The sequence below is a fragment of the Psammomys obesus genome, unplaced genomic scaffold (genome assembly GCF_907164565.1).
Source record: "Psammomys obesus unplaced genomic scaffold, mPsaObe1.curated_primary_1811, whole genome shotgun sequence".
Classification (NCBI taxonomy): Eukaryota; Metazoa; Chordata; class Mammalia; order Rodentia; family Muridae; genus Psammomys; species Psammomys obesus.
The window spans coordinates 4,569-20,435 of record NW_026593418.1 but is presented as its reverse complement, the minus strand read 5'-3'; the positions used below and the strand labels follow the sequence as shown (position 1 = coordinate 20,435).

The window sequence follows — 15,867 nt, the reverse complement described above, 5'->3', positions numbered from 1 at the left end:
CAGGGTTAGGCATCTGAGTGGAGTGAGGCCAGGGAAGGAATGGCCCCTGTTCTCCGCAGGCTGTGCCTGTCTGTGTGCATAGATGCAAATGTGTGGACGTACCTGTGCGTTTAACGGCCCGCCCCGTGTATGTGAGCTTTCCTCATGAATGCCCTGAGGGCCTGGCACCCCAGTTCCTTTAGCTCAGCCACCACCCACTTGGGCATCAGAGCCCAAGTGACATGGGGTCTTCTTGGTCCCCAGGAATGAAACCTTGCCCCATGGTCCTGGTCTTCGGGTGTCGACAATCCAAGATAGATCACATCTACAGAGAGGAGACCCTGCAGGCCAAAAACAAGGGCGTCTTCAGAGAGCTGTACACTGCCTACTCCCGGGAACCCGACAGGCCGAAGGTAACCCAGCCCAGCCCCGCACTGTGTGCGAGCATGGCTATGCTAGTGCATGTCACCTCTCTCTCTCTCTCCTTCTCTCTCTCTCTCTCCCCACCCAGGAAGAGGGGCTTGAGGAAGACTGTCTGGATTAGGATTTGGGTTAATCAAAGTGGGAGGTCTCACCCTGAATGGTCGTAGCACCATTTCGTGGGCGGGACTCTGGAGTGACTGACAGCCAGGACTGGGCTGAGTGCTGAGTTTCCTGCATCCATTCCTCTCTGCCCTTGACAGTGGATGTGACACACTGCTTCACCTTCCTGCCACTCATATCCCCATGATGGTGGACCAGATCTAAAAATAACCAACCCTCCCTCCCCTAAGTTGCTTTCATCAGGGTGTTTTCTCAAAACAGAAAGGAAACTAAGACACCTAACTTTTGAGTGTGTGTCCCCTCCCCCCAATCTGCTTTGTACCCAGAAGGTCTGGTGAGGACCGAGTCCCTTGAAAATATTTAACAGCTACATTATATGATCTTGCTATGTAGCCCAGGCTGGCCCATCCTTGTCTAGAATTTGTAATCTTCTTGCCTCTGCCTCCCAAATGCTGGGATTATAAGTGGATTGTATACTTTAATGTGGTACATTCTGTGCTGTGCATATTTAAAAAAAAAAAAAACTTTTAGAGCTAGAGAGATGGCTCAGAGGTTAAGAGCACTGTCTGCTCTTCCAAAGGTCCTGAGTTCAATTCCCAGCAATCACATGGTGGCTCACAACCATCTATAATGAGATCTGATGTCCTCTTCTAGCCTTCAGGCATGCAAGTGGACAGAACACTGTATACATAACAAATAAATAAATCTTTAAAAAAAAAACTTTTAGAGCTAGAGAGATGGCTCAGAGGTTAAGAGCACTGTCTGCTCTTCCAAAGGTCCTGAGTTCAATTCCCAGCAATCACATGGTGGCTCACAACCATCTATAATGAGATCTGATGTCCTCTTCTCGCCTTCAGGCATGCAAGTGGACAGAACACTGTATACATAACAAATAAATAAATCTTTAAAAAAAAAAACTTTTAAATAGAGCCTAGCTGAGCATGGTAACCCACACCTATAATCCCAGCACTCAAAAAGTTAAAGCAGAATAAGTGTGAGCTAAACCATTAATACCAGTTTCAAAGAAGATTAATTAATAAGTTAAAGTTAAAAGAGAAGCTCAAAATATATTCATTTTACAACCCATGAGAGACAGCACCAGTCTGAATAAACAGGGACCGGGGACCACGCTAGGACCTATGGCATGAGGAGAAGGGGCAGTCAGAGGATGTAGACCGTGGCTCTTTGGTGACTGGTCATCAAGCAGCATCTACTGACTGAACGCCAGCCTCACACAGGAGGAGTTTCTGGGCCATTAAACAAGTTCCGCAGTGGAGTACCTCTGTGCCCAGGGCGAGCTTCTAGCCTGCCCCTCGTTTCTACCATGATGTAATAGCCAACTTATTGGGGAGCTAAGGGGGGGGAATAGAGACTGGCAGCTTCTTACCATGCCCCATCCCTGGCTTTTTGCCCTGCGTATTCTCTGAGTCAATAGTGACCACCACCCCATGGGGAAAGGAGCTGCTAGCTAAGGCCCTTTTGTTTCAGTCACTTGTCTCATGGCTGTGACACAAAGACTTGGCAAAAGCAACTTAAATCAGGAAGGTTTTATTTGGACTCATTGTTGGGGAACACAACAACATTATGAGTTAGGGTTAGGGTTAGGGTTAGTTAGGGTTAGTCTAAAGTTCACTGTGGCGCAGAGGGCATGGCGGGAGGAAGCTGAACCAGATGGACACATTTACGACTGCAGTCCGAGGGCAGAGAGGGGTGGATGCTGGTACTCAGCTTGCTGTCTCTATTCAGATGAGAACCCCAGCCTTTGAAATAGTGCCATCCATATACAGGGTGGGTGGCTTTACCACCCTCATTAACCCAGTCTAGAGACTCCCTCGCAGACACACCCCAAGGTCTGTCTTCTAGGCGACTCTGGGTTTCATCAGGTTGACAGTCAAGTTGAACCACACATGCTGGGCTGGTCCTCCCAGAGATGGTCTAGGGAGCACGGCCTTGGCTCCCCAGGGGGTCGTCAGGAGCCAAGCTCCAGATGCCTGAGGCCGGATTCAGCTTAGTCACACACTGCAGTTTGCTCTCCTGTTTTAATCTTTCTGGTCCCTCATCCCATTCCCCTGAGGTTCACAAGCTATCTCCTTACCCATGAGCCCCGGCATCACATTCTGCTTCCTGGGGGGGGGGGGGGTAGCACCGGAGTCTTTCATAGCGGCCCCTTCTCACCATCCTCTTCTGCAGAAATACGTCCAGGATGTGCTGCAGGAGCAGCTGGCCGAGTCTGTGTACCGTGCCCTGAAGGAGCAAGGAGGCCACATCTACGTCTGTGGGGATGTTACCATGGCCGCTGACGTCCTCAAAGCTATCCAGCGCATAATGACCCAGCAGGGGAAACTATCCGAGGAGGATGCTGGTGTGTTCATCAGCAGACTGAGGGTGAGTGACAGCTGGCAGCCAGGGTCCAGAAGTTTTCCCCTCAGCCAAGCGGTGCCATAATTCAGGGGGCGCTTTCTGCCCTTACGATCTAGACACAGTTAAGGGAGAAGATGGACATCCAGTGTACAGGTACACACAGTCAGTACAGTTATAGGTTCTAGTATAGGAACATGACAAGTGGGTGGGCCTGTGGGGAGGGGTACAGGTGCAGTCCTGACTCGACGCTTCCTGAACCCCGAGCCAGGCTGCCCCTCAGCCCTGTTCGATTGGTTGTATGTGGTTGGAACTGCACAAAAAGGCTCATCCGCCAAGTGGTGGCGCCCGCCCTTGATCCCAGCACTCTGGAGGCAGAGGCAGGTGGATCTCTGTGAGTTCCAGGCCAGCCTGGTCTACAGAGTTGAGTTTCAGGACAGCCAGGGCTACACAGAGAAAGCCTGTCTTGAAACAAACAAACAAACAAACAAGGCTCATCCAAAGAGGGCAGGCGGGTACCAGGAATCACTATGCTTGATCTCTAAACCAGGTCCCTGACATGGAGAGTGACTGCCCTAAAGGAAGGCCCCTTTCTTAATGTGAGGCTGTGACAGTTCCCCCAGTGCGGACCCAACTATGTGACCGATCGCCCTCCCCAGGGGAAGCTGAATCCCAGAGGCAGCCCCATCCACTACCACTTTCCTAAATGAGCAACAATCAAAACGTTTGCTGGAGGAAAGACATGAATATGTGCACATGTGGTTTGTAGCGGGAGAGGGACGTGAATATGTGCACGCACAGTGCACACGTGGAGGTCAGAGGGCACCTTGCAGGGTGTTCTTTTCTATCACGTGGGTCTTAGGGATCCAACTCCTATCATCAGGCTTGGTGGCATGTGCCTTTATCTGCTGAGCCATTTCACTGGCCCCAATCAGTAACCAAACATTTTTCTAGAAGCTCTTCTCTGAGCCTGATTCTCAACCCCAGTGAGGGGAAAAAAAGAGATTTCTGCTAGAAATTGGCCAGGGGCTGTGGAGAGAGCCCAGCAGGTAAAGTGCTTGCTGTACAAGCATGAAGACCTGAGTTCAAATCCTCAGCACTTACACAAATTCCAGATGGGCATGACAGCCTGCCTGTGCTCCCAGCACATGTGGAAGGCAGGGAACTTCCACCGGAAGCTGGCTGGTGAGACTCCTGAAGCAGTGAGAGACCCTGCCTCAAAGCCTAAAACAGTGATCGAGGAAACAGCCAGTATCATCCTCTGGCCTCCATAGGCATGGAATGTACCCACGTGGATACAAACACATTCATGCACAAGAGGGAAGGAAAAAGGCATGCTGCAAAGGAGGGATGCTGCGGGGCCTGCCACTCCCTTGGTGTCTTTGTCGCAGTCCCCTGGGAACACTTGTATAGCTTCCCAGGATCTTTGCAGAATAGGGCAGAGCAACCTCCCCCACTGGAAATGAACCGCTGTCTCCAGATGCAGAATTTGCTGTGGGAGCAGGGTGCTAGAACTGAGTGCATCATGGGCCTGGCTTCAGGGTCAAGGTACTAGAACTGAGTACACCATGAGCCCTGCCAACCAAGCCACACTCCTGGCTACTGCCCTCATCACCATTGAGATGAATCTCTCCTCTCCACCACAAAAATAAAAAGTCACTCTTAAAGAATATTCTTCTTAACTGACCAACCCCCCCCCCACTTCCGCCAAGGGGACTTTCATCACTTCTGACTCTGCTCCCTCCCGCAACCCTGCTTTCTTCCTCCCATGCTGGAGACAAAAACCCAGCGTCTTGTGCATGCCAAGGAAATGCTGTAGCATTAAGCTACATCCCCAGTCCCACAGCCACATTCCTGTTCCTTTCCTATCTGCTGGTACCAGTCAGCTGGCGTGTTTCATATTTAATTCAGCTTTGCTGGGATCTGAACTCTCAGGAGAAAGAGAGAATTAGAGGCTTCCTTCAGGCCTCGCTGCTTCTTCCTCCAGGGGGCCATCCTTTTTCCCAAATACTCACCCCACAGGTCCTTTGCCACCCAGCCTTCTAAGAAGCACAAAAGGGCTGAGCACTGCTAACACACAGCCTTAGAGACAAAAGGTACCGCAGGGCCTTCAGCCCAACCTTTGTCTTTCTGGGTAGATGTCATTCCATGTATCACTCTGTCCATCCCTCTCCAAGCCCTTACCTGCCATTTGATCCATCCCCTGGCTGTGTGTCTGCAGGATGACAACCGGTACCATGAAGACATCTTTGGAGTCACCCTGAGAACATATGAAGTGACCAACCGCCTTAGATCTGAGTCCATTGCCTTCATTGAAGAGAGCAAAAAAGACACAGATGAGTAGGTCATGTCCTGGCCTGGGGAAAGGGGCTGAGCAGGGGTGGGGGTGCTGGTCTTCCCCAGACCAAAATGCATGGCTTTGATTCCGCTGCCCCCTGGATAGAGGGTTGCCCATTTGAGGCCAACTTGAGCTATACATGGAGACCTCTCCACAAAAAAGCAAAAGAAAGGGGTGCACATTCCCAGATGGCCCCCCAGTCCTGCTGAGTCTGGCATTCAGAACTTAGGGCTCAGTGGTTAGCAAGCCCTCTGGGGACTCCAAGAATACAGACGTAGCAGTGCCTGCTCTACATGCTGACACCTGTATAGCTGCTGGCTCCCCCTAGTGGAACGATGGTTCCTTCACCAACTAATGTGGGTGTTGATGAGCCGCCACTACCACCACCACCTCCACCCTGCCCCAGAAGTCACTGGGGACATTCTCATAGATACAAATTAAAACAGACAGGATCCTGACGATTTCACTCAGCCTCTTGAAGTTGTTGGAAACAGCCATAAGAGTGGTATGGAGTCTCATTATTTAAACCTTCCCTCCCAGGGTGCAGCAAGAGGACCAGTGTGCCGAAGCCCAGCCCCGTCCTCATCCCCTGCCCTCTGCTGCTGGCACTACTTTTTAACTCTATCTTATTTATGTTTCTTATGCCCCTTTCTCCCTACTCCTCCCCAGTCCCTTCCAACACCCCAAAACCTGGCAGTAGAGAAAGAAGGTTAGTGGGGGGAGGTTATGTGGTTCTTTTAGCTACTTCCTGCTGGTTAGGCTCACAGGGTTCCTTGGGGCAAGTCCAATCCTCATTTCAGGAGATCTCCAACTTCTTTCATCATACTGCAACCAGCAACAGCAAGGGGGGAGCACTAGTAGCCCTCTTCTTCCTTAGCGCCCCCTTTCTCTCTCTGGGCCCTGGCATTTACCCCCTCTCCAGAGGCAAACTGGCAGAGAGCCCCTCTCAGAGATTGCACGAGGCAAATCTGCTGCTGTGGACCATCTGTGTCCCATATCCCACACCTGGGCTTAGAACAAAAACATGTTTCCATATCATAAACCAAAACCTCCACAACACTCTACCCTTCCCCTTAACCCCAACTGTCTCTTTCCCGGCCAGAGTAGCTCCATCTCCTGAGCCTTCTAACTGCTTCTCCTTCAGACAGCCCAGCCTTCTCCAAACACTGTCTGTCCACACAGCTTATACTATTATTACATGTGCACACATACGTGTGCGTGTAATTATACCCACGTGCAGGTGCCGGCAGGGTTAGAGGCAATTGTGAACTGCCCCACATGGGTGCTGGGAACCAAACTCAGGTTCTCTGGAAGAGCAGGGAGCACTTTTAACCATTGGGACATCTCTCCTGTCTCTTCTGCTCTGTTGTTTGTCTGGGATTTTCTTTTCGAAACAGAGTCTGTAGAGCCCAGGCTGGTCTGAACTTGCTCTCCTCCTGCTTCGGTCTCCCAACTGCTAAGAGTTCAGGTTCACCCCACTGTCACACCCAGATCACCCCAAGAACGCTAAGGAGCCTGGCTTCCATGACACTAATGCCCTCCCCCTCTGATCCAACAGGGTTTTCAGCTCCTAACTGGATCCTCCTGCCCCATAGGACGGCGGGGTGGCCGCCCCAAATGCCCAAGCGAGGGCGGCCGCAGGTTGACTAAACGCGGACACACATGGCTGAACCTTCCCCACGGGACCCCGAGCGGCCCCACCCTGCCTCTTGTCCTGTTGCTGTGTCCTGGTCCTTCCCCTCCCTCCGGGCTTTCTCTCCCCCATCCTGGGTTTTCTCCTTGACTCTTCAGCTGTGATGCATCTCCCTCGAACCCTGCAGTGGCTCTTACAAAACCGCGTCCTCCCTACCCAGTTGGCTGCCAAGGGCAGGTTGCGGCGCATCCAACTACTGGGTCACTGCTGTCACTCCTGCTGGGGTCTGAAGGTAGCTGGCACTGGGGCTTCAGATCACCCTGAGCCAGCTCCTTGGACACCTCAACCCCCTTCCATCCGTTTCTATGGTGGGGTATGTATGTGTGTGCGTGTGACGGGCCTACGTCATTCTCTGTCCTCTTGCCTGCACATGCGTGCTGACGTTACATACAAGTCCACTGCCTTCAAGAAGGACGTTCAGTGCCATGAAACATGTTCCTAGCTGCTGTTAATCCCTCCCACATCCACCATGACAGGCTTGCGTCAGCCTCCCTGAAACACATTAAGTCCCATTACTAATCTAAGTGAACCAATCACAGGAGGTAGGCATGGGGTGAGAGAGAGGTATTTCTTTGAAGGAGCCGATCCCAGGATCTGAGCTGTTCAGAGTCTCACCGTGTCAGCAGAGGTCTGTCCGGGGAAGTTACTCAGACAGTGGATGGGGCAAGCCCCTCCCCACTCCCACCAGCCCTATCTTGGGCCATGAGATGTTAGGCATCTCCCATAGGCAACCCCAGCCATTGGCCCAGCAGCCATGCTGTGCAGTGAAGCATGCTGGGAGTTGGGACTTTGCTATTAAGAGTGTTTGGGTAATTCTTTCTAAGTTTGTTCTTATTAAATGAACGAATGGGCCTTCTTTAGTGGTTTGGAGCCTTAGGAAATGTCAAGGAAGAATAGGATATAACTGTTTTTTTATTTCTCCAAATGGGCTTGCCTCCTGCTTGAAAATAACTTCCTTCCCCCAAAATGAGGAGCATGGGCAACAGTGAGAATTTTAGCCATGACAAGTTGTCCCTCAGAGGCAACCATCTTCTGAGTCAGCAGAGTGGTCCCTTATCTGAATAAATGCATAAACAAACAAACAAAAGCTACACCAGACAGTATGGACAGTCAGGAAATCCCCATGGACCCCAGGCTCAAGAAATTGGCTCTGGGTCCCATGTTCTGTGCTCCTGTTTGGTTTAGTGAGACAGAAAAACAAAAAAACATTTCCTCTATGACCTGAGCTGGTGTCTGGCCCTCCTGATGCTAAGTATGGAGGCTATCAAACAGAAAGTGCTAAGGGCTTTACAGCTGCAGGTCCAAACCCTAAGGGCTTTAATCCCACCCACTTTCTCTCTCTCTCTCTCTCTCTCTCTCTCTCTCTCTCTCTCTCCCTCTCCCCTTTTCTTCATCCTTCCTTTCTTTCCTTTCTTTTTTTCCAGACAAGGTCTCCTGTTGCCCAGGCTGGCTTTGAACTCACGACCTTGAATTCCTAATACTCCTGCCTCTACTTCCCTTGTACTAAAAGTACAAGTGTGCACAACCACATCCAGTTTATGCTTTGCCAGAGGGTCAAACCCAGGACCTCCTGCATGCTAGGTGAACACTCTACCAACTGAGCTACACCCTCCAGCCTTTAATCCCCACCCCCAAGTTCAGAGACAGGTTTCATGTACCACTGGACACTGCCACCATGTCCCATCACTAGCTTTGCCCCATTTATAATCTCACCTGCCCTTCTTTACCAACTGGTCTTCCATGACAGCAGAGACTAAGCCCCCAGTGCCCTAGAGCCACCTTCTATAGCCTGGAGGCAAGGCAGTGACCTTGGAAGGATGCTACCATCCTCCCAACACAGTTCCCACCACTTTCTCCCAAGAGACTGACTTCTCAACCCTTCAAGCCTCTGGGGACACTTCTTGAGATGTAGCTGATTCCCCAGATCTGAACTTCTGTGTCCAACCTGCACGGAAGAACCATCTCTCTCCGCACGCCAAGCTGCATGCATGCATGCACGGGTGATTTCTGCACCTCTGAATAAGGAGTGCTTACTCTGTGACAGGCTCTTCCCTACCCCCATCCCCACATATCCGGGTGCTTCCAGTAGCAGGTAGGGCAGATGGAAGCCTCCTATCACTTGCCAGAGAGTCCAAAGATAGGATTACATAACCAGGCTCAAGAGAGACCTTTGTTTTTCAGTGCTGGGGATGGACCAAGGACCTCACACATGTCAGGCTGAGCTATGTCCTCAACCCCCAAGAGAGAATGGTTGATTTCAAAAGAGCTTTGAACTCTTAATGCAGGCAGCTTCCTTAGCCCCTGGCTAGAAGGCCGGAGATCAGGTCGGATGCCTATCTCTCCTTTCCAAAAAGCCTTAAGTAGTTTATCCAAAGGCGAAGCAAGATGGGCATCCAGGGTGGGTCAACACTGCCCTCTGCTGATGGATTTTTTAGTTCAGGCCCACAGGTGGCAATAGGTGCAAAGTGTGGCTTAGAATAAGAGAGCAGAGTGGGTGAGCATTTTCAGAGGCCCAGTTTGTAGCTGGTTTGTTTACCTCACCTTCTATGTCGCCAATACTCCAGCCCCATTTCACAAGAGTGGGTTTGGCCAAGAGGAACCGGTGATCCCTCAAAACAGAAGGGCTGGAGACTTATGCTCCCTGCCAGTCCTAATTTCAGCCCGTGGGAGGGAAGAGGGCTTCCCTGCATGTCTTTGAAGCATGTCCTTGGAGAAGAAAGCAGTTGATTCTCTTTGGTGAGGGGGTGGGGGACGGAATACTTAGATCCTCCTATGAAGCTTTGCAAGCAGACCTGCTCACAGGTGCCATTGCTGCCTCGTTTACATAGAAGGCCTGGTTCCTTGACAATTCTGAGAATCCAGATTTTGTCTGAGCAAGAAGACAATGCTACATGACAGTACCAGCCCAGTCTCTGATGAGCTTCCATCTTCCCCTTTCCTTAAACCACGCTCAACTTCCACAGCTGGTGGACAGCACCATTCCGACATCAAGATCGTGGCCGTCACTAGCTTGAACAAGGAGAGGGGCAGGCAAAGTCACAGATTCTTAGGCTAAGTCAGCGAGACCTGGTACCTATTATAGAGAGTGAGGACAGAGAGAGTAGAGAGAGTCTGGTCTTCCAGGGGACAAAGAAGTCAAGCCTCAGTTCAAAGGAAGAAAGCTGAATGGCCAGAAAACACAGGCCCAAGGGTGTGGATTTCCTAGACAAAGACTCCTGCTTCGGGAAGCAAGAATTGAGGTTTTGTTCTAGCCCAAGGCAAAATGGACAGGTTCTGACCCTAATGTCTGAGCCCCCCCCCATTCCTGCAGCCTCTCTCTTCCTCTCTTTCTCCCTCTCCCTTTCTCTCTCTCTCCCCCCTCTCTCTCTCTCTCTCTCTCTCTCTCACACACACACACACGCACACACAGCCTTTCACTGTGCCCTAGGAAAATTGTGAGCTTCCAGACTGAGTTCAGCCAAGGTTTACTTTTATTTTCCTTCCAACTCGGCCTCTGACTCCTCAGAACCCAGTGCAGACAGCCGTCATTTGCAGGGTTTCGGCCTTGAGGGGTCCAGGCCAGCCTGCCTTTTTTTTCTTTTTCTCATTCACTGCTAGACTCCACCTAGAGGGAAAGGCACCTAAGAGATTAGGTTGACCAAGCTGTGTCTCAGATGTGAAGACCCAGGGACCCCTAAGGAATCTGTTTCCTATCAGGAGTTGGATATTTTAATTCCCAATGCCAAATGCTCCAAAATCTAAAATGCTTTGAGAACCAACAAGATACCACAAACTTTAGCTCCTCTACAGAAGTATTTAAAAGAATGCATAGACAGGGCATAAAGCTCAAGGGTACAGCTTGCCAATCACACCGAGTCTTGGAGTCCCACCCAGCACCGTAAATAAATCACCTCAGGCTATGTATGTCGGATGTATATGTGAAACATAAATGAATGTCATGTTTAGAGGTGGCTCCCATCTGCCAACTACCCCCTCATGAATATGCAGATATTGCAAAATTAAAAAAAAAAAAAAAAAACTTGTCACAAGTGTTACATTGAAGTATAGCCAACCCATCACAGGCAGCGGAGATGCTGGGGTGAACGTGCTTCAGCTGTGAGTATGAGTTTGTTTGGTTCTGAGCAGTTCTGGATAACTGAGCATCTCTTACCCAAGGCACTCGGTTTCTAATGAGGTGTCCCTGGAAGGCAAAAGCAAGGATGACATCAGAAACTAACTGAGAACCTCTGTCCTCCTGGAATGGGTCAGGACCTGGAAGTGACCAGGTTTGGTCACGACCTCTAGAGATTCTAGTCAGGAGCCCACTAACCTTGCCTGGGCTGACACCTGTTTAGGTCTGGATGAGTCCTCATTGCACGGCTGTCTTAGGAGTTACAGGATGCTGACGAGTACCATCTGTGACCTTTCCTACCAAATGCCACTGGCAACCTCTGTAACAGCTACAAAGGTCACCACAAAGTACTGAGGGCCGGCTGGAAAAGCAAGCAGGACCTTCAGCTATTGGACCAAGAAACCATTGCTTTTGGGTCTCCGGGGTTATGGAACCCCAATGCTGTGAGCCTTCTGGTTACAGATGTGCAGGAGGTCAGCATAGCCTGTCACGGTTCTATGGTTGACTTTCTTCTTACCTGCTTCAAACTTGATACCCAAAAGCTTTGTGGAGGCTGGCATAGCAAGCTCCCAAGCCAGAGGGTGGCTGTTTTTTTTGTTTTGTTTAAGATGGATGAACCAAGGTACCATCTCTCGAGCTGGGTCTGAGGCTGTCCCCTCTCCCCATCCCTCATCCCCATCTGTGCCCCTAGCTCTGTCTCTCCACTTCCATTGCTGTGTTGTCCTTGTGACTGTATGACCCATTCCAAGCTCGGCAATTGCTTGCCTTGCTTGTCAGAAGTCCCAGGTCCCACTTGGGATCAGATTACACCCAGAGGTGTCCACTGTGGGGTTTTAGGAGTTACAGGATGTTCCCTGGGGAGAATGTGCGGGGCCCGGGTTCCATCTCACCACACACAAGCTGTCAGAAACTTGGATGCCCCCCCCCACCTCTGACATCTCTCTGCTGCTAATCTCTGCCAGTGTCCCGTGTGCTCCAGCACCGCCACCTGCCCACACGCCCTCCGTGAGGTTGTCCAGGCTGTGCTCTCGCATGCTTCTCTTCTATATAATCCTCATCTTCTCATTTTATGGGATTCAACACAAAGTCTACTTATGCTTGTTTGAATTATGGTTAAACTATTAAAAAGAAAAAAAAAAAGTGGACTGACTCGGCGGGCTGGTGTGTTTTTTTTTTTTTTACCGGGTTGGAATGTCACACTTCCCCCCACCACAGTCATGGCTTGGGTATGCCGAAAGCACGAGTTGGTACTAGAGGAAGCTGAGATGGGTGTACTGTTGGAAAGATGCAATCTCTCAGGTGTCCTGACTTGGGCCAGAAGACTCGGTTTTATCCATTGGTCCCTCTTGGGCCATTGAACTCTTTATCCCGATGACCACTGAGGATACTCCTCGATGCTGGCAGGGTTGGGGGAGGGACTAGGTCTCCATTCCCCATGTAGACTCACTCTACAATACCCCTCCTCCCCATAACAACCACATCCATTAGAGGGCCCCCAGAGAGGCAGCACCATGACTCAGTCCTTCCTTCCACGTTGCAGCCCTGAAGACCCCAGAGCTCAAATCTAGCTGGTTTCAGGCCCAGCTCCACAAGAAAGAGACATCGGAAGCCCCTGCAAGGAGGCTCAGTGGTTAGGAGCACTGGCTGCTCTTATAGAGGACTCAGGTTCAGTTCCCAGCACCCACATACATGGCGGCGCATAGCCACCTGCACCTCCAGATCCAGGGTATTTAACGCCCTCTTCTCATCTCCACAGGCACCAGGCATGCACCAGGACACTGACATATGCAGGCAAAACACTCGTGTGCATTTTTTTTTTAATGCAAAGCCAGCTGATGGAGAGGCATGCAGCTTAGATGGCCAGATGGGTTGGCACTGTAAGTGGATGGATGGGTGAGACGGGGCAGAGGGATGTGTCTTCCCATGTGCTTCTCCACACAGTCCGGAGGGCAGTCCCACTAATTTCCTGGGCTCAGCAGCACAAAGTGACATAGATCTGTAGGTAAAGTGCTTGCTAAATCTGATGCTCAATCCCTGGGCCTCACAAGATGGAAGGAGAGAACTGTTTCCTGCAAGTTGTCCTCTGACCTCCACACGCATGCTATAGCATGTGCATGAGCACTGCCCCCCCCCCCACGCACACACACATGCAATTCTTAACTTCTCAGCCCTGACCCTGAGCCTCACATTCAAGATCCAGTGCATGAGTGAAGGTCAGCTATGCAGCAGGAAACAGGCAAGGCCACTCATGCCCTACTCCTTGCTGGCCTACAAAATGTATTAGCCAATTAACACAGTCGCTAGCAGTGATGAAAAGCTGATCTTCACAGGGTACTTTGGCATGTCGCCTACAATCGAGTGTCACTTAGGGACAGGACACATCCTGAAAAATTCAGGCTAAATGGCCAGACCTGTCAGTACATGAGGTGTGTGACTATTCACTCTCCAATTCAAAGCTTGGGAAACTGAGGCATAGGAGACCAGGCAGCTTGTACAATGTCAAGCCCTAGTAAATGACACAGGTGGGGCTAGAATCAGCCTGTCCAGCCTCAGGACCTGCACTCTAATCCACCATGTTGGTTATTTGCTGAGACACCCGATCTTGGTTCAAATCCCAGCTCCTCCACTTCCTAACTGTAACTTTGGGTAAGTTTCTCACCTTCTCTGTGTCTTCATTCCTTCACCATATAATAGGCTGGTTTGTTGTAATTTGTTGGATCGTGATAGGACTAAATGAGTTCACACATGTGCGATACATGAGGTGGGATGGGGCCAGGTGGGTATGGATACAGGATGGGCTGGGATGGGCTGGGCTGGGATGGGCTGGGATGGGATGGGATGGGATGGGATGGGATGGGATGGGATGGGATGAGATGGGATGGGTCCGACAGGAAAATAAATAAGCCTGGATTCTGCCTCTTGCAGTTTCCTCAGTTTATTTCCCTTTATGATGCTTAGCACTGAATTTCATTTATTTATTTATTTATTTATTTATTTATTTATTTATTTATTTATTTATTTATTTAGGCTTCTCAGGCCCCTGTGTAAAGAGTCAATTCCTGAAAGCTCCCTCACCCGCCCAGTAGCGCCAGCTCTGGATCTGGCCTCCACATCTGCATATTTAGCCAGCTTCCCACCTGACCCCTACTCAGGCTGGAGTTCTGACGGGTCCAGCCTGAGAGTTAGCCAGGGACGACTTAACATTACATGCCTCCCAACTGTATAGCTCCTGTTGCCTAGCAACCAGGTGAGCCTTTTAAATTGACAGCAAAACAGAACCTTCACAAGCACAAATCTAAGGAGGAAAAGGTGGCAAAGTCATATGGTGTGTGACAGGGAGGAAGAACAAGAATAGTGTTAAGTCGCTGGAGAACAGTCTAGAGCAGTGGTGCTCAACATGTGGGTCACAACCGCTTTTGTGGGGCTCACATATCGGATGTTTTACATTACCGTCCATAACACTAGCAAGACGACAGTCATAAAGTAACAGTGAAAATAATTTTATGGTTGGGGATGACCACAACATGAGGAACTGTAGTAAAGGGTCTCAGCATTAGGAAGGTTGAAGACCACTGCTCTAGAATATGGGCTTCCCTGGCGTGGTGAGATGCCTCAGTGGGTAAAGGTGCTTGCCGCCAAACCTAACGATGCAAGTTCGGTTCCTGGAACCCACCTGAAGAAGAGAGCTGACTGCACAGAGTTGTCCTCAGGCCGCCACACATGTATCATGTCATGGACACACACATGGGCTTCCCGTTCATGTAGTAAAAAATATGCTTATAACCAGGTGTATCAGGACATGTCCAAAATCCCAGCAACTTGGGGGGTGGAGGCAGGAGGATCAGATTTTCAAGGTCAGCCTTTGCTACGTTAAAATTTAGAGTCCACCTGAAATATATGAGACCCTGTCTCAAAAAGAAGAAAAATGGGTGAGCGGTGACACCAGCTTTTAATCCCAGCTCTCGGGAGGCAGAGGCAGGTCAATCTCTTGAGTTCTTCAAGGCCAGCCTGGTCCAGGACAGCCAAGACTACACAAAGAAACAAACAAACAAAACAAACAAACAAAAGATAAAATGCTTTTGTTCCCCTTCACTTACCTTTTGCAAATTACCAAAATGGTAGAAACCAAGGAACAGGAGTGAGAAGCTGGCTCCGTGGCTAGAGCATTGGCTGTGCAACCTTGAAGACCTGAATTCCCATCCTAACACTCATGAAACAAGCCAGGTGTGCTGTCCTATAAATCAAGTGCTGTGGGGACAAGAGACAGGAGGATGGGGGCTTGCTGCCACCAAGCTCTCTGAAACATGAGAGTTCCAGGTTCAGTAGAGACACTGCCTCAGAGAAGTTTATTATATTTATATTATATTATATTATATTATATTATATTATATTATATTATATTATGTTATATTATTCTATTCATCTGTCCTCAGAACACACAGGCACGTCCAACCACATACACAGGTGTGCATACAGCACACACACACACACATTTATAATATTTATATTATATTAATAATAGGTTTGAACCATATAATATCTGTCCTGTGACTTGAGACTCACTGTCTCAACCCTCCTCAACTTGCTGTATGCAAGATTTGAAGACCTCCAAAGGTGACACTGTCCTCGTCCTCCTCCTCCTGCTCCTCCTTTTCCTCTGCCTGCCCAACACAGGATTGTCACAAGCTAAAACAGCTGTCAGTTGGGAGAAAGCCTCAGAGATGAATCAGCAGTAGCGGAAGTGTGTGTTAAATGCTGCAGCGTGTGAAGCGAGTTTGGTTTGGAAAGTTTGGAAGAGACACTCATGGAAATGGAGTCTCAGCAGCAAATTCAGGTGCAAGGTCT

General features: G+C 49.9%; 1 protein-coding gene across 1 annotated transcript; it reads left to right on the top strand.

Annotated features, from left to right (window-relative positions):
- Positions 1-243: 243 nt before the first annotated feature.
- Positions 244-12,166, top strand: LOC129684136 (nitric oxide synthase, brain; the record flags this gene model as incomplete). The annotated part of the gene is given in 4 exon segments (XM_055617209.1): positions 244-392; positions 2,713-2,907; positions 5,102-5,220; positions 6,777-12,166. Coding segments are annotated over 4 exon segments (479 nt in total), but the record flags the coding sequence as incomplete, so codon positions are not given.
- Positions 12,167-15,867: the final 3,701 nt, after the last annotated feature.